The sequence below is a fragment of the Carassius carassius genome, chromosome 44 (assembly GCF_963082965.1).
Source record: "Carassius carassius chromosome 44, fCarCar2.1, whole genome shotgun sequence".
Classification (NCBI taxonomy): domain Eukaryota; kingdom Metazoa; phylum Chordata; class Actinopteri; order Cypriniformes; family Cyprinidae; genus Carassius; species Carassius carassius.
Genome location: NC_081798.1, coordinates 20,680,687 through 20,700,805, shown reverse-complemented (window position 1 = coordinate 20,700,805; position 20,119 = coordinate 20,680,687). Strand labels below are relative to the sequence as shown.

General features: G+C 37.4%; 1 protein-coding gene across 2 annotated transcripts in view; it reads right to left on the bottom strand.

Moving 5' to 3' along the window:
• mapk14b (mitogen-activated protein kinase 14b) overlaps positions 1–16,823 on the bottom strand; it is a 30,143-nt gene extending 13,320 nt beyond the window's left edge. The window contains exons 1-3 of one of the 2 annotated variants that reach the window (XM_059538332.1): positions 16,437–16,823; positions 7,975–8,104; positions 2,203–2,261 (exon numbers count right to left, since the gene is read on the bottom strand). In XM_059538332.1, coding sequence (XP_059394315.1) covers positions 2,203–2,261; positions 7,975–8,104; positions 16,437–16,555 — 308 coding nt within the window. In that variant the 5' untranslated portion in view covers positions 16,556–16,823. The remainder of the gene's footprint in view (positions 1–2,202; positions 2,262–7,974; positions 8,105–16,436) is intronic. The other variant, XM_059538331.1, reaches the window with a different exon arrangement.
• Between the last annotated feature and the right edge of the window lie 3,296 nt (positions 16,824–20,119).

Sequence of the window (20,119 nt, the reverse complement as noted above, 5' to 3'; positions counted from 1 at the left end):
TGTCTGGTGTGGAGTCAGCGGGGCACTGCTGGGAGCTTGTCTGACCCGGCCATGAGCTCTATCATTAACCTCAACAATCACAAGTGCTTTGCTGCACTCCAGGCAATCATGCAGGGTGAAACAACCTTACAGTAGTGAAAATGCCTTCCGTTAAGACAGAATCTTCATCAGCGAGGTTTGCATAGCAGATACTCAAGTATATGGATACATGCGGTTCAGAAATCTCTCTTGCCAAACATGCTCCTCCCTTTTCCCCCGAGCTCTGCTATCCCACTGATTCTCCATGAGATTTTGGGGCCGGGGTATTTATAGAGTATTATAGTATTCTTAGCTCTTGTTTCCATGCATCTTACAGTGTAAGGCACAGTAAGCACAGTAAGGCCCTTCCTCCAGTGTAAGTGTGTAGAAGTCCCAGCTCCTGTTTCAAATCTCTCTGCAGCCAAACACAACTCACACTGGAGCTCATTCTTCCTCTGCATCTCCCGGCAGTTGTGACCTCACCCCACTTAAATAAACTATATTGAGACTGGGCTCAACATTTGGACAGCACATGAAAAAAGTCCTTAAAGAGCCCCTTGAAATTAAAATGGGACGATGGACATATGATAGCATTCTTCTGAGTCAATGACCCAGATTTTACATTGGACATAAAAAGAGCCTACACAAAAATGGGTGTCACACTCAGGATCCATGTTTCACAATGTTTCATTATCATACCTGACTGTGTGATTAGTAATCTGGGTAATCGGGTTTCAAACTTTTACATTGCATTGGTAAACCACTAACAAAACTATTTTACAAAGGTGGCACAGAAGCGCTTATTAAGTGACATTTAGGTGTATTTACACAGACTAATTAATGCTGCTCAGAAGTGGCATGAATGCATTTACACAATAATTACAAGTGGCACAATTTATTGTAAAAATAAATTTACTTTATCTTTACTCAGCTCTGTAAAGATGGTTCTTTGATTAATGCTCTTTTTTGTATTTTATTGATAACCTCTTATTATGTGGTTCATAACACTGATTGTGTAAATACAGTACAAGTGCGCAACTTTGATAATAATGTGAATAACTTGCTGACTGCAATTATTCCATCTAATTGCATTTATTATTTTGAAATGTAAAGTCACATATTTAATCCAAATAAGGGAATTTAACAGTACAGAAATACAACAGTGAGTTATGTAATGAATGTTTTGGTATAATGGTCTTTTTTTTTTTACAATCATTTAACAATCATATAATAATTGCTGTTAATAGTGTTCATCATCTGGTTGACTACGTCTTGTATACATTTTTCTGAAAATTCCATTTCATATGCACATAAACTGACAGTCACCACTGATAAGCTACTACTAAATATTGTAGAAGCTTAATTTTCTGTAAAGTTGCTTTTCAATGATTTGTATCTTAAAAAGCGCTATACAAGTAAACTTGAATTGAATTGAAGTCAGACTAGCATAAAATTATGTGCGACTCTGTAATATGTAAAAAAAAATTGTGAATATAGGAACGTATGATTAACACATTTCTTAAATTCTTCAATTACACTAAATTATCATGTATTATTCATGTAATATTCCAAAAATACCAGCATGAAAGAAAAGTGAAGTAAAATCATTTTGAAATACGTCAGCTCATATGAAACTCTTACCAAGACCATTTTGATCTATAATTCTCAGAAGGTGCTCTTATTCTCTTTTGTGTGTGTTGACTGTTTTAAGAGGCAGTTATAATATTATGAGGCAATAGCATTTTGCAGGTTATTGCTTATGTGCCTATGAGGAAGTTATGCTGAGCGGATGAATCCCTCCCGAAGCAGATCCCGACAGGAAGTAACCGATGCTGTTTTTCGATTATCGCTCTGGACTAACTGGATTTAACAGGTGCTTCAAGATAGAGTGAGCACACAGCACACCATCAGGACTATGTCTAATTAAGCCGGACGCTGCTGAGGTGTGCCAGCTACGCCTGAGCAATTACTGCAGTGTGCCACTACATACCAGCCATTCCTCAGTATGGCTCAGAAACCACAGACCTGCAAGCCATAACGCCCCACAGAACATGCAATCTCTTACAACGACATTTCCTAGAAGTACATTCTAGATGCAGGGATGAAATCAGAGAAGTCGACAATCTGAAGAGCCTATGAAGAAGTTTAGTCAGACCACATTCTAGAAATGAAGCAGATACTCACACGTCATTGAATCCTGCTAGACAGGTAGCGGGCGAGAAAGCATCTAGTAAACCAATTACCTGCAATACAGACAAGAGTCATAAATTAGTCTGAAACATGACAACATCAAAAGATTAAGGTCAAATCATTTAAAGTCTAAACTGCTTCTTCTTGATTCCATGTGTGTACACCTTAGTTAACTAAAACCAAATTATATTATATTATATATTTTATGGATTGTAACGGTTCGCAAAATTCACAGTTCACGTTTGATACAATACAGTTGTGTCACGGTTTGGTAGGTTTTCGTAATTGCTTGCGTTGCAATGTTGGAAATATTTCTGTTTTAAACCATGAAGACGAGCCAGTGGATATCACACAAGCACGTGTTTGACAAACTTTGTGCAAGAGTTGTATTCATCTCAATTCACTACGCAGAAAGTGAAAGTAAAAAAACGCAATGACAGCGCTTTCAGCATCTGACGCGGCATATTCGACGAGACACGAATCTACTTCGACATAAGCCAACTGTTTTAATTTATTCCTTTAATATTTCTCTCGTGGCCCATACATAGTGAGAAACAAAATAAGAAACACATTTTATGTTAAACAGGTTGTTTTTGAAAGTCGGTACATGAAATAAAGCGAACTGCAATAAAGCGAAGGAGTCAGTGCCTGAGAATTAAAGTGAAAGTGATGAAAACGAGCCTGTAATTGAAGGCGGTACAGAATTCAGAAATCATACGGTAATGGCTGTACACAAAGCAGTGATGCGCTCAGAAACGCTGCTTTATCAAGTATTACAGGCAAGATAAAATGAAAATGCCATCGAAACGGTCCTTTACCTTCAGAGACACATTATAAACATACCCACGTGGTCACACTGTGTTTTGACTTAAAGTGCTCATATTTATTCAATAAAATCATAGCCTTCTGAAGGTTATAATCATCACTTTAAGCTACACACCGATTCTTTCCGTCCCTAAATTTAAGACCTCTTGAAATTATAATTGAGACTTTTCTTATACCATTCAAGGTATTTAATACTTAATACTTAAATACACGACTGTTTAAGACTTTTTAAGGAATGGGAACCCTGTATAAAGCCCATCGGACAGTGCGGTGATGCATTTTGGTAGCCGATTGGAGGGGGCAATAGCCCCAGGACGTTGGGCTAGTGATTTAGCAGGCCATGTGTACTGTAAACACACTTTAACAGGAATATAAGCAGTACTTTATCATCTGTCATTACTGCAGTTGTTTTCTTGGTGCTGGGGAGCATGCGACCCGCTGCGGTTTCCCTCAGAGGAAACAGCTCACAAAGTGAGATGTGTTGCTTCCACTTGTGTACATCCTCTGTGAAACTCTCGTTTAGATTCTGTGTGGGCATCACCTTTATCTCTCTCTCTCTCTCTCTCTCTCTCTCTCTCTCTCTCTCTCTGCAAGAGGAGTGTGTGCATTTCATACGGGCTAAACTTTCGATGCACTTCTGCCCACAGTAACATTCGTAAACTTTGGCCAAACTTGCTGACAAAGAGCGTTTCAGGATAAAACGACAGCATTACACTTCCGCTTAAAAATCTTTTTTCTTTTTTTTTTTTTAATCATCTCAAATGTTCTCCAAGGCTCCATTTATCTGATTTAAAATTCATTTAAAACTGTATTATTATACATTTTTGCAATTTTGAATGCATTTTTTATATATATATAATTTATTCCTGTGATGCAAAGCTGAATTTTCAGCATCATTACTCCAGTCTTCAGTGTCACATGATCCTTCAGAAATCAGTATAATATGATGATTTGATGCTCAAAAAAAAAAAAAAAAAAATTATTATCAGTGTTGACACTTGTGATGATTAATATTTTTGTGGAAACGTTATATTTTTCTGGATAATTTTATGAATTAAAAGTTCAAAGCAACCACATTTATTTGAAATAAAAATCTTTTGTGACATAAATATTTTTACACTGTTCCCGTATTGTAAACTTGCTACATGTGGACAAATATGTGGGCAGATAGAGTATTTTATATCTGTTTATTAAAGTCTATATGGCAAAAGTCAGTGATGCTTTATAGGTGTGTGTGTGTGTATATATATATATATATATATATATATATATAAAATATAAATGTTTGAAATGTGTTCATCACACAATGCACAGCAAAAATAAGCAAAGATCCAAATATCTACATGCAGCTACGCTTCAGATATGCAGAACTGTGCAGCTTAGACAGACACTATGAAACTAGTCCAAAGAGGAATCAAACCTTCATTATCACACACAAGTCACACACATGACTGCAACATTTCATCAGAGTTCAGTACAGCTAGTGTTTACTACAGTCCTGGATTGAGGCTGTGTGTCGGTTGCCACAGTTCACAATATGAAAAATGATGAAGAGTCGATCTGTTCAGGGATTTGAGTGTTATTAAACACTTACATCTGTATGACAGACAGACAGACAACACCAGGGAACATGAATGTGCGTGCATGCAGGAAAATGGAGGGAGGGAGAGGGAAACGTGAGCGAGTAGGTGGCTGTGATCCAGCAGTTTCACCCACGCTCAAATAGAGGCTGCACAGATTCCAGGACGCTTTTATTTTTCTATGCAAAACACGTTGAGTGTCTTGACAACAGCAGGCAAATAAGGTCATTTGAACATACTGTATGCCTGCTGAAAACATAAGCATGCATTTTTGACTAAGTGGCGTGCAGCGGGTGTTTTTGTGTTGGTACTTTGGCTGCTTTAGACCTGTTGTGGATGAATATGACGCTAAAACTGCCAGTCGGTGGCTGCAAGTCTGTCTTAAAGGGTAAGTTCACCCAAAATGTAAAGTTCTGTCATTAATTACTCACCCTCATGTAGGGCTGGGTACCGAACTTCAATGCCTTTATGGTATCGAACGAAAAACTTTGCTACTATGATTATTGAAAGATTATTTATCTTTTGGTGCCAAATTTCGGTTCCAAAAGCCAATCGGCCATTTTTTTTTTTTTTTGCCAAGCGGCTGTGTTTGTGTGAGCTTGTAGCATGCGTGCATGTTAAGGACCTAAATTCGCCGTGATTGGCTGTCCACCACCAAGTGACGTGACGGGGGAGGATTTCTGAAGATATTTGCAGTCACATAACACAAGTGTAGTTGTTTTTTCTCAAAACGTTTCCGTTTTACAATGCCAAAGATGTCTAAAGTGTGGCTACACTTTATAAAAGTGGATGCCGGGTCAGCAAAGTGCAACATATGCGATAAGAGTATTGCAACCAAAGCCGGCAATACCACCAATTTAATGAAGCATTTGTTTGGATGAGTGTTTTGCCCTCCCTCCCTGTTTAGTTTGGTCTACTCCATTGCGTATCTTGAGACACGGCCCCTTTCACTTCGTCTAAATAACAGAGAGAGAGAGAGATAGATTTATCAGGTACAGCGAATTTCTCTGAGCAGCAGGCCACTGTATACGTTCACTTAAAACATGCGACTGTGTTTACGAGAATACTTGCAGAGACAATTATTTTGAGATAATTGTGTGTGTATGTGTTCATTCAGAAGTTACGATACGCAAAAGGTGAATTCATTCTCTGTACGCGCATTGTCTGAAATGCTGCTCGCAGCGCGTGCTTTGAATGAGTGCGCACAAGCCCCGAAGTGCAAACGATCAACTACGATCCGTTTCACCCCTTCAAGCGAGTGAACAACGCGAATCAAGTTAGGAATTTTACATCACTATTCAAGATAGCCCATCGGACTGGAAAACACAATATCCCAGAGACGTGGGGCTAACAATTTTGCGAGCCCTGCAGCTCAGATCTATCCAGTTTGTGAAACATTAAACAAAATAAATGATTATTTTAAAAGATTGATTTAAAAGAATCATCGGATCATGAACTTGTATTACAGAGCCAAAGTTGATCTATTATTGAACATCTCAAATGAATAAAGACTTCAAGTTCATCTGTAAAGCACATAAAGCTATCGTTTGAGTTTATAAACTTCTATTTCATTCATGATTTGTATGGATCTGTTAACTGAATGCAAAGTGTGATTTCTAGGAGAATGTTTGTGTCGTGATGAGCATGTATCGCTCACCAGGAGTCGCTAAATGAACGGCTGCTGTTCTTTTTTTCTTTCTTTTTTTTTTCAACGGAGGATCAGTTGCCCTTTGGTTAAAATCCCCAAACTGTATACTTAAATATTAAATTAATAAATGACATCAAAACAGGGGCGTTTGCGTTATGATGAGGTGGGCTGCTGTGGGCCAGAAAGTCCAGGGCCACTCTTTGGTCCCAGTCCGCCCCTGAATTTCACTACTTAAACCGAATGCATCCCCATGACGTTGACTACCACTTTATGTATGTTAACTTGTGCTGCTAGTCGGTTGCTGTAGCGTTAGTGCTGTTATTTCCCCCTTCACATTAGCCTCTGCACCAGTCCACCCTGATGTTAGGAATAGGAAGACAATGCCAGAAGGTGCCAATCCCTTTAAAACATGCAGCAAGAGGGAAAACGTCCACGCAAAGACGAGATTGTTTGTGTTTAATGTATTTGTGTTGATGTTGAAATGGATTTTAAAGTATGTGGTATCAAAAAAAGTATCGTTAGGAACCGGTATCGAAACTGAGGTATCGAAATTGGCAACGGATCGAAAGATTTTGAACAATACCCAGCCCTACCCTCATGTCGTTCCAAAAACCAAAAGACCTTCGTTCGTCTTCTGAACACAAATTAATATATTTTTGCTTAAATCTGAGAACTCTCTGACCCTCCATAGACAGCAAACAACTTCAATGTTCCCAGATCCAGAAATGTAGAAAGGACATTGATAAAATAGACATCAGTGGATCAACTGTAATTTTTAGGAGCTATAAGAACACTTTTTGTACGCAAAGAAAAAAAAAAATTCAACAATTCTTCTCCTCCTTATCCGTCTGCAACGCCATTGTGGAGAGTATCACGACGCAAGCGCTTGCTTCCGGTTCATATAAACGACAATGAACGTAAGCGCACGCAATGCAGACGGGATGAAGAGGAGATTAAATGTTGACTAAAGTCATTATTTCTGTGAACAAACATTCATATTAAGTCATTATTTTGGTACACAAAATCCTTTTTGAGTTAACTATCCCTTTAATGAGTGAATCAGTGAGTTATTCATTTAAAAGACTTGTTTAAAACAGCTGATTCATTTAGGAAGGAAGCAGCTGGTTACTTGGGACTACTGTGATTCCATTGAATCATTGATTCAAATGATTAATTCAAAAACATTCAATACAGGAACGAAACACTGCAGTGTTGCTCAGACATGCAAAAATGTGCTCTTTGGAACAGCGGAAAATACTGGGGGGACTAGCCCCCCAATGTCTATGGTGGTTATCGCCCTGATTTTTTTTAATAACATGACCGTGAATCTGAACACATGATTGAATGTAACAAAACAATTAGAGGGGAGGAAAAGCATACATAAAAATCTTACATAAATAAAACAGAATACAAAATGTGGAGCACAACATTAGGCATTTCTGATTTGCAGTGCAGTGCATTATACATTTATAGTGCATAATCTCTCCCCACTCCCTCATTAGCTCACAGACAATGATCAATAGGGTTTCATAACACACAGATGAATCTCCCACAGGGATCTGTGCTGGCAGAGCATGTGAGGATGCTCTAACAGTCATGAACGAGGAAGTACAGGAGGTCAAAGGAAAGTTAAAGAGGTTCTGTAGGAACCTGTCAAAAGAGGATCACAACTGCACATGGAGGTGAAATAAAAGAACTGTAAACATCTCTTACATTCTCGTGTTTCATGTGTTTGAGGAGCCGCAGTTCTCTGTATGTGCGCTTGGCGTGGATCATGGACTGGAACGGCCGGGACAGCTTCTTGACGGCGACCCTCATGCCTGACTTTGTGTCCAACGCGGAGCTGCGAAAAAAAAAAAAAAAGCACATTATGTATTTGACCAACATCACAGCCTGCGAGATTATCAGAGTTTACTCCAAGATTCACAAGCATTCCAAGGAAAAATGACTGAAGGAGAGTTTTGTTAAGAAAAAACACAAGAACATTCCTAGAAGGCTATGTTTGAAATCATGAGATCATCTGAAATGGAATAAATGGATTAAAAAGCATGAAATGCTCCATTGCCATAATAAAAGTGGCATGTGGACTAGAGCTGTAGCTATCTAATATTTTAGTAATCGAGTATTCTACCAAAAATTTCATCAATTAATCGAGTAATCGTATAAAATGTGTTTTTGATTAATTAAAGTGCAATATTAATTACGCAAGAGAAAATAAGACTCCAGGGTCTCTTAAAACAACTAAGTTTCCTTTTTTAGAAAAATAAATATTTTTATTTTTTAAAAGCATAGAATGCAATGCATACATCAAAAATAAACATTTAATTATTACCCATTATTTCTCTGTCTGTACTTGTACTGTGAACAATGACAATAAAGTTGAAAGATGAATTAAGTGCATTCAGTTGGGGTTTTAAATAAAGCATTTTCTGAGATACACATTAAACATTAAACACATAAAACATTTATTTAATTTATCTTTTAATTATTGAAAATTAACTTAACTTTTTGGTATTCAAAGGGGATTTACTATTAAAAATAAAACATGGAAGAAATGTTGTGTGATTAAACCTTAAAAAAAAAAGTTTGATTTGTTTTTTGTTTTTTTTAGTAGGCTATGTACATTCTGCTGAACAATAGTCTTTAACCGGACTTTATTTTGACGGGTTGGCGTACCTTTACAGTTCTGTGTATGTGATGTGCCGCTAGTTTTACTCAAATCAAACGGTCAAATGCTCATGAAGTGACTGTCAGAGCAGTTCTGGAGATGTTGTTCATGTGCTCACGTCTTATTTAGTGAGACAGCATACGGTAAAATCACCGCGAGCGTCACGCGCGCTTCAGTGTGTGTTAATAAACGGAGACGCGCTTCTGCGCCATTCATTAACAGAGATACGCAGAACATTGGGTGACGTAAACGCGTTGTGCCACATTAAAAAAATCATTGCGAAAGAACCTGACGTGAGATTTAAAATAAATCAAAAGAGTCTTCGAAGCAGAGAAATTTGCCTCAATCATTTTTTGTAATCGAGTTACTTGAGGAATCGTTTCAGCGCTAATGTGGACTATTCCTGTAAGCATATTCTGAACAATCTGAATAGAATATAGAAGGCTGCAGTCACTTTAAGACCTAATTACGTTTGGGTATTGTTTGTTTGGACGTCTAGATATAAACGTAGGTCTGTGTGATATGTTACACATTTTTTGATCAATATTCCGACTTCTGTTTTTAATCATGGTTTTGACACAATATTTCCTTACATATATACACATGCTTTAAATTCATAAACGTGACTTTCTGCTTTTTTTACATTTTAGATAGCAGTAAACTTCCACTTTAGATACCACAGCAAAAACTACTAACCTAAGTAATATAAAGTGCATACATTATTAAACTGAAAACAGGAACAAAATAAGAACAATTAAAATTGAAAGTAATACCAAAAATACATAACAGAACAAAGATATAAATAAATAAAACGGTATTTCATTTAAGTATTTAATATATTTATATATATTTATATGTATATATATATTATATTTTTTTTTTTAACCCTTCATATTATCTTAAGACCTAAAAAAAGCACAAATTCAGTGAGAGGCACCTTAGAAGAGAGATGAAGATTCATGCTTTACACGTAACAAAAAATATCAATTACTACCTTTTGCTTTTCTATCTTATATGGCAAGAATGGAGTGGCTCAGGGGTTTGGGTATTGGGACAACTTTTTTTATTTTATTTTATGTTCTTCCCTGTAGATAAGCTCATGGATTTTAATATTAACTACCTATGCTATGCTATATGCCTTACTTCTACAAACCAGAATATTGAATCTGGTTATGGTTACTGTATTTACATGCTTATTTATTCAGAAAGTGACCATATTCTGATTAGTATAGGAATATTCCCTTCTACTAATAACTATAATTTCCACAAAATGTCACCCATAATTCAATGTTCTGCTCAATTCACAAAAAAATCATGGTTAGGAAAACGTCCTGCCAAACGGCATCCAGCCCCAATTTTCCAAACAAGCTCTGGAACAATGGAAGCGCAGTAACCGTGGTGTGGTCAGGAGAGCGGACAGGCTTTCCAGGAATTGTAAGTAGGCCAGTCTCGCAGATGGAAGGAGACTAAGTGTCTTGCACTATAAGCATTCTCCAAAGAACACACCTTGCCAAAGCGTCTGCCGGCCCAGACAAATAATAACACACTGTCACAGACCAAACCACAAGAAGCCATCATGGAAAGAACATCAACTTACAGCACAACATACAAGCACTCTAAAACTAATCAGCTAGGATTACAGCTCAGCTTGGATGAATGCACACATACATACACAACTACAATTCAATTGCGCTTGGTAAGATTTTGTAAATGTTTTTGAAAGCAATCCGTTCACTAAGGCTGCAGTTATATGATTAAAAATAATAATAAAACTGATGCGTTATATATAGTCTATTTTCTATAATATATTGTATATAATATTTTTCTTTCTTTTTTTACTGAGTCACATGCCTGAAATGATTGTATATTCACACCCCTGGAAGAAGTTGGCCTCATAGGAACACATGCAAATTTTAATGATGCAGAAAAATTGATAAGACTGTAGATAAATCACGATCAGGCATACAGTTTCGACAGACACACACAATGCCAACAGTGAGGTTGAAATCTGTTCATCTTTACTGTTGAGGCTTGAACAAATGTTCCTCTTCTCTTACATAACAATCGGTGCGTGACTCGAACTAGCTTGACGGGGAACTAGGCAAAGCTGAACCCTCTCTACTGCAGACGCTACAGGGTGTGGTGTTTATGAGAGATCTACTTACAAGCATTGTGAACAGTTGGAGTGATATACAGTGGCTGGGTCGTTGTGCTGAAACAGAAAACAGCTGCACGCTACACAGTGACCAGGTACAGGACTGGTGCTCCACATGCATGGGTTTGATCCAAAAGAAAGATCTAGCAGAGAGAGCCGAGCCAGTGACTCAGTGTTGATTTTGAAACATGGGAAACCACCTCAGTGCGCAGGAAAAGTCCTATTTTTCTATCAAAGCAGGACACGCTGACACAGACCATAATGGACATTGTGATTAGTGATGATGAAGCCTCAAGCTCTTCCTCTGTATTAATTTAACTCAAAACAGCCTGTGGTCATTTACAGCTCATCAGAAATCTAGCGTTTTCTTTACTTGCTAACATTTAATTTATGGAATATTGCAGCGTTTATTGTTAATCATGTCTGTGTTCACTTCAATATATTTTTTAGTCATTCAAGTTCCCTCAACCTTTAAATAAAATGTTTAAAAAATCATAATTTCCACTCCCTATGTCTTTTCCTATGATGACGTAACGCCGGCATTTACATTTTTAGCATTCAAGAACCCACTTCACTTAGATATACGTCAGGAGAAAAAAAATGCAGTTTCGGTTTCATGCTGACTTTAAATCACAACACACTCGATCAGAAGTAAATCTCATAAGTATGTACTGAACGTGGAATGTGCCTTCAACACAATGGCAAGGGCTTCAGTTCAACCTCGCCTAGATCACGAACAATTTGTGCCAGAGCAAGAAAAACAATCCCCAGCAAAACAGGCCTGAAGTAGGCCAGAGGGGTTTCCAGCGCAGAGAGCATAGCGAGTCATTCAGTCCCTCCGCTAGATCAAAAAAAGCTCAGATTAAACGAGTGAAGAAGAAAATAAATGGACAATGTGCTTTCCCTCTGCTGTTTTCATCGTACACCGTGTTCTTGACAAATGCACTCGGATGTTTCTCATTCAAATAATGACTCTGTGTTTCACGGGTGGATTTTCTCTCTGATCCAGCCGCTCCAAGAGAAAGCCCCAAACTTCCAGAGCGCCGCAGTCAGAGCCTTCCGGCAGCATCTGCCTCTATTCTGTCACACAACAACACCTCAACAATGTGGGACATTTGCAAACACTCACAGCCTGGAAATTCATGAAATTTCTGTGCTTCACACAGGCTAGAAATCCTAACAAAACACTCCTCTAACAACCCAAACTGATTTAAACATCAGCTGAACAACGTTATAGTTGTAATATAGATGTCTGGTGCTCAAATTTGATTGGCCGATGGCTCGTATGGAGTGCAACAGTCAGGTACCAGAAGTCAAAATCCCAGTCAATTTCTCCAGAAGGGGACAGATTTTTTGTTTTAAAGATTTATTTTTGCTGTGCTTTTGCGTGTATTATGATAGGACGGTTTAGAGGTGAGGCAAAGTGGGACAGAGAGCGAGGGGCAGTATTTGGGAACCCTTGAGCCAGGATTCGAACTCGGGACTATGTCGCCGCGCTGCCTACAAGGCTATCAGCACCGCCAGGGGACAGGGGGAGTATTACGGATGTTTCTTATCTTAGGGGCCATTTACACAGCGTTTTCAGCCAAAAATCTGAAACTTTTTATGTGCTTTTTATGTTCGTTTACACGAGAACGGCGTTTTGGGGCCTGAAAAGGCATATTTTTGAAAACGGGTTTCAGAGTGCAAGTTTTAGAAAACGGCATTGTTATCGTTTCCGTGCAAACACTAAATACGGGAATCTATGAAAACGGTGACGTCATGCACGTGCGTAGTACATGTTAGGTATGTAGACTTGTGCAGTACATGTCGATTTTAAAGGCAAGTGCGAACAAACATACACAACAATGGCGGAGGACATGGTACTGTTGTTGCTGCTCAAGAGTTTGCTTACGCTCCTTCAGCCAAGTGTGGATTTACTTCAACAATATAACAACCAACAGCAGAGACGTATCTTATACAACATATAATCGTCTCTTCCCTAAAGGTACGGTTTACTAACAAGGTGACAGCGCCAACTACTGGCCTGGCATACGTAATACAGCACTTTTGGCCATTTTCGCGGATGTGTGTAAACATTTTAAAAACACAAATGAAAAACTTTTACGTTTTTGACTACATCATTGTCGAGTCAACCCAACCTGAGGTCTTAACATAAGATACATAAAATAAAAAAACTTCGCAATTTCGTATTACAGAAGCAAATCTTAACTTGATTTGGGATTCTTGTCCTATCTTACAAAGTTATTTCTTATCTCTAGTTAGGAAATCTTAAATTGCATTATCAAGTTTGACAATCCACCCTCAGATCTTTTACCAAACAGCCAACACTGCGCGAGCTGCTGATGAGGGAATAAAATGAATAAAAATACAGTGAGTTTTCAATTTCAGTGGCACGGAAACGGAAACTTTAATAAGTTGGTATAAAAGGCAAAGGCAATACTATTTGGTGAGTTTTCAGCATCGCTCGCTCACATGACAGAGACAAAAAAAAGCTTCCTTCAGTGAAGCCTTTGTCTTTTTGTACAATTTTCAAATAATTTTTGTTTCAAATCTAATTTTGTAATAATGTTGACCTCATAGCTAGTTGGTTTGGTTCATGGCTTATTATTCCTTAAAGACTCAGTGGAATAAATGAAAGGGAAAATATTATATAAGTGCTCTACAGTCTTTTACAGCGGTGCAGGCCAGAGTACGTGAGCGGAGTTGACTGAAGCTGTTTGTTGGTAATAGCCTAAATTTTCTCCTCCTCAGTGTAGGTGGGAAAGGAAAAAAACGGAGTGGATTCCAGGACATTTTAAGCAAAGATTCTGTTAAGTACACATGCTGTCTGGTGACACCCTGAGCTAACTATTTACTTGATACAGAAGCAGTGACTGACAGTGAACACACTTGAACTGCTTGATATACCAGACTTGCAGATGTCTTGAGAACACACACAATGGAGCTCTATTTATATCTCTGCCAGAGGACACCGCTAGGACAGGATCCGCCCACATTATTAGGGACTGTCCAGGAAAACGAAAGAGACACACTCCACCAAACATATGGAGCCTTGTCCTTGATGTCAACAGCATGCAAAGCAATGCTGGCTTTTCTTTCCTGAAACCCTAAAAGCCACATGCCTTACATTTTTGTTTTTATTGTACCTTGCATTAGCCAAACGTGCACAGATACGATGAGCACAATCAATTGATCTCCCGCAGAGGTTTGATGTCTGATGTAAAATCGGGGTCCTGAAGGAAACCCCCTAATCTAGAGCTTCACTTGCAGTGGTGAGGAGGACAGCTAATCCTGGAGCTATGAGTCAGAGCAGAGAGTGACATCATTCTGACCTCACACACACCTTCACTTCAAACAAACCAATCAACTCAAACTTCACTCAGGGCTCCTTCAATTTTTTTTGGCCAAAAATGTGTTTTCTCATGGTTTTGGGGAGTCTAAATTAGAGATTAACTGATTTTATATATGTACTTTATCCATTTACATTTCTACACTTTTTTTTTCAGATTATTTTCATGCATGACTGTCTTTTTATGCATTTAGCAGACGCTTTTATCCAAAGCGACTTAGATTATTATTATTATTGTTAGACTTAATATCTAATAATATTAGATTGCCTTTTTACACAATAAAAACCAATTACTATTTTGTTTATATTATTATTTGTATATTATTAATTTATTCTATTTAGCAAAATATATTTTTTATTATAAGTTATAAATTATTTTATGTATGATTTCCATTTATAACAGAAGTTAGATTTTTTTTTAATTATTTTATTGGCTTTTTACACTATAAACACACACACTTTTCAATGAATTGTTGTCTTTTTCTATTAAATGTTTAACGATTTATATCCACAACTTAGTTTTAATTTTATTTAACTTTAATTTAATTGACTTTTAGACAATGATAATTATTTTTATAAATTTTTTTATTATTATTCATTTCTATTTATTTAAAATATTTTTAACTACAGCACATTTATTGATCATTTTATACTGAATAATTACCACAACAATAAAACCTAGCACGCACTGACTCCAGAATCCACGTTCATTTCCTGCTCATTTGACTCATGCAAAGTAAGCCCAATGTTATCTAGTACGCATGTCACTTTTAAAACACGGCATTCACAAATATGAGCTCCATTACCAATACTAATATTAAACTGAGAAACATTTACCATTGGACAGCCATCTTTGACTTCTGCAAAGCAAAAAATTTAAACGCAATGGTGTAAAGACTAAAAGAGTGGCCCTTGCTGTTGCAAGACCTTTCTTTTGCAAAAGAGTATGTTCTGGCTCAACTTGCAACATGACTTTCTACTTTGTCCCGACAGACCTGGAGAACACGCCGTGCATCAGACGCGAGAGCAGTGTTCCCAACTTAGCAATTTTGTTGCTAGATTTAGCAACCTTTCAGACTACACTAGCAACTTTTTTCCAAAAAAGCACCTAGCAACAAATTTAGCAATTTTTTACATTTATTTGGCAATGTTTAATAAGTGACTTGAGTGATAAAAAAGGCTCATATTTTCATCTAATATACACAAAAAGAGAAAACCAAAGATGAGTACACATCATGTAAATCAAGTTACTTGCTGTTTGCAAGTGTTTGATTTATTAATAATAATACAAATTTAATAATTGTTCATTAATGATACACCGTGTTAGCGTGTAACTGTGATTGCTGATCACTTATCACATTGCAAGAACAATATCTAGAAAAATGGAAAATGTACTAGAATTTTTTCAGGATCTTATACATTATCCATTGTAAACTGAAAACACTAAATACAATGCGTAATTAAAAATGCAGGTAAAAAACCTGTGAAAAATCTATACAAATTCCTATAAAAAATTCCTTCATATTAACATAATAGATTTTGCCCTATTTTCAGAGTGTAGCATACTAACTAATACAATACTTAAAACTATTGCTCAGAATGTGTAGTAGTTTTACTAGTTTACATGCTAAAAAAATTAATCTAAAAATTGTTAAAAAGATTTGTGTTCAACAATTCAAAAAAATACTGTTGTTTACATTTTAATATTATATTATGTATTATTATTATTTAAATTAAAATATAAATCAACATATCAAGTATTTTTTGACACAATTTTGCGTAGTGATTACGTAGCGCCCTCATCACGCAATGACATCACAGCGTCATTTAGCAACTTTTAGCAACAAATCAACCTTCCTTTAGCAACTTTCTCGGAAAATTAGTTGGCAACACTGCGCGAGAGGCGCGAGCGAACAGGTCTCATCATGCACGAGCTTTAGGCACGACACTCAGTAAGGTTACAGACATAGACTTTATAAAAACAGGTTACAGATATTTACCACACGGTTCCGTAAGCTCCGGAGCCCACAGGGGACAGGTTCTGGTAGCGATCCGGCACCTCCCATATGGTCTTATTGAGCTCCTGTTGATAGAAAGTCGGTCTCTCCTTCTGGGACATTCCTGTAGTTAGAGGAGTGGAAACTTCTGTGCTGCTCTCCTGATCTCAGTGCTTGATATAAACAAACAATAAACAACTAAACACAAGCGCAAGCTCCGCGTTCAAAATCCAGTCATCGGTCAAATGCACGGGCGCGAGCGCCGAAGATCGTGCACAAACTCCGGCTCTGCTCCTTGAGTAGTCACTGGGTGACAAAGCGTGAGATTTCTTCTGCTGAATCCCTTCTCTTTTTTTCTATTACAGGTTCTCCTCTGACGAACACGCGTGACGTCACTGCACAAGGGTAACTCTCGGGACTTCTCCCCAAACCTCGCGAGAGCGAGAACTTTTGTTTAACTGTTTAATTAATATTACATCTAAATTTATGCATGTAGCAGACGCTTTTATCCAAAGCGACTTACAGTGCATTCAAGCTAAACATTTTTACATAACATGTGTTCCCTGGGAATCGAACCCACAACCTTGAAATTAAAATTAAAACATTTAAATTAATTAATATTAATTATAAGCAACGCCAAATCAAGATATGTATTCAGAGTAACTGTATAAATTATGTCGTCAGCAGTAAAATTAAGTTAATAAATAAATTGTGAATGTGTGTGCGTGTGTGTGTGTGTGTGTGTGTGTGTGTGTGACCCTGCTTTATGCATACTCCTTCCCATTGGGGATGAAAAATAATGTCACGACTCATGAATGCGGTGTGTATTTAGTCCAAACCACTTTCTGGTTCTGGTGACACTATGTTTCATCCCCAATGGGAAGGAGGGTTGGGGTACCGAACATGGTATGGGTTCACGCCTTCTGAACATGCTGAATAATGATGACAGAGACATTAGGGAGTTGGCTTGATCCTCCCTGTTCCTGGACCTCAGGAGACGCAGGGTGTCCCACTTCCTTGGCTTCAAAAGGAAAGAGACTGTCACTCTGCTGGTTTTGGTATCTGGTCAGACTGGCCGGACCTGAATGACCTCTGTGTAAGAACAGGAGTATCACTGGAGTGGGCTCGGTCTGACTCTGGGACGGTGAGGGTCTCATGAGAGGAACTCTCATGGATTTACATCAGTATCGCCAAAAACAGCACTGGCCTGTACTGAGCCTTCAGAGAAAGCTTGCAGGTGTTCCCTCTGCTGATCACGCCATTTCTCACTCATTTCTCAAGAATACTGCACTCAGTGAGGACATTTTCACAGTAAAAGTCCGATTACAAGCTCTTCCTACTAGACTCAACCTTTCTCTCTAGTTTCCTACAGCTCAGGTTCCTCACTGTCTGCATCACACTACAGAACAGATCACAGAAACATCGCCACATATCCTGACCGTCATGTTTACCAGGGAATGTACACAGCACGCCACGACAGAATAGTGAAAGACACATCAAACCATTTACCAGCTTTAACATTCCTGTGTAAATTCATCCATGTTTGAGTATCTCGACAGTAACTCTGAAATCTGGTCTCATCTGTCTGCTAACACGCCTGATGTTGTTGTGATTAATGAGGAGAGTAGAGAGGTGTTGCATGCACCTTTGACTCTAAGGAGGAAGCTTTCACGACTAAAGTCGTTAAATATCAATCACTCCTAAATACCATTTCAGAAATAGGTTATTGAGGCCGATTACTTGTTTTTATATTTTGCAGTTATATATTGTGTGTGTGTGTGTGTGTGTGTGTGTGTGTGTGTGTGTGTGTGTAACACCTGTTGGAGCCAGTTTATGGAACTGTCCAGGAAATAATATATGCTTTTATCTTCTTCTTTTCTATTGGACAATAGAATATGTGTTAATATCTCTTAACATTTTCAGATACGAGTCAGAAAAAAAGAGAGTATTGCTTTGACACTTCTCAAGAATAATAATAATTTCTCAAGTCAATAAAACAAAATAATCATTGGTTATTATAGTACAATACTTGCTACTTCGCTTCATTCAGCCTTGCTGATGACAAACGCAATGATTGGTTCATCATTAAAATCGCTGAGAAAAGTAACAGGTAACACATGGTGATTTGGAGCGAAAAAAAACTTAACAGTGGACACTTGAAAGTGCAGAGTGAATAGTTAACATTGCATAATTAGCATTTAAACGATATTAGCAGCACTGATGTAAATATGCTTAATACATTCGGTGGATCACAAAACCAGTGTGGGCTAAAACTTAAAAACCCACTGTCTCTGCTAACGTTACACACAAACTAAACTAAAGGATTTCAAATAAAGGACAAGTACTTTAAACACCAGGTAAGTGAATAGAGAAACGCCGTTTTCCAAAACTTCGAATCAATGATTGCTTCGCTGAGGACATCTGCTGGGCAAACACGTGTAACTGAGAAGAAAAAAAAGCCTAAACAATCAATAGTACAATTCTTATGAGAGTTTATTTGAATTAAATTAAGGGCTCTTTAACCCTAGAAGACCCAAATATAGAAAAAAAAACCTGTGGGGGGAAAAAAATATTTCCCCTTTTAAATGTTGTTGTAGGAGGCCTCCAAAACCGAAATTCACAAAATACCTTCTGATAGCTTATAGTGCTCTTTACTTATCATGCTAATAGCACTTACACCTCTGGTTTATTATCACCTGGCTCTCATCCAGCAAGCAGATATTTGGGCAAACAAGAAAAGGACTAGTTATGTACATTTTATAAATGAGATACGGATAGTTTAAAATACTGTTACACAAATACTTTCAAATTATTGAAGAAATAATTTATTCTTCCACTTGAACTTATCAATTAATAATCATAAAGGCTTGACTGAATCTTAAAATGGTGACAAAAATATATATATTTTAGGCATTTTACTTACTCTAATGTAGATTTATCCAGTCCAGTAAAACAAGGTGGCAGGTTTGTGTGGATTTATGGGCAGGTAAATAGGCCTATTTTTTAAATCTAGCATCCAATAGCATTGCAAAGCTGAAGAATAAGTGATAAGTGTAAATGTGGTCTTAGGAAAAAAAGAAGGAAAAATAAAATAAAAAACATAAGCAGCTTTATTTCAGTCAAGCTAAAACTGATGTTGTTATGTTACAACAGTGGGCCTTACAGGGTTAATCTTGTTTTTCTTGCCTTATAAAGTTAACAATAAAGTACTTATGTTTTATTTGTGTTTGTGTCATGAGTATGATTTATGAAAATGTGACAAATTTGTTCATTGCCTTTCATGAGTTGTTTGCAAAAACTGTGTAACATGTATGTAAATGTTAACACACACACATATAAGAAACGTCTTCCCACACGGTATTGTGTTGCATAGGATTTCATATCAAATATTTATTATGTTCCACATTTACAAATATGAACACCTAACAGCTATCATTTTCCATAAAGCAGTTTGAAAGCATAACTGTGTACATTTACAGGCTAAGCGAAACGTTTCACTGCAGTTGTTGACTTCTGAACATGAAAAGTTGATGATCGGTTCAGATACGCTTTAGGACAGGGGATCCTTAAATCTGGCCCCCAAGATCCACTTCCTGCAGAGTTTAGCTGTAACCCTAATCAAACACACCTGAACACGCTAATCAGTGTCTTCAGGAACATTAGAAAATCACAGGTAGCCGAGTAAA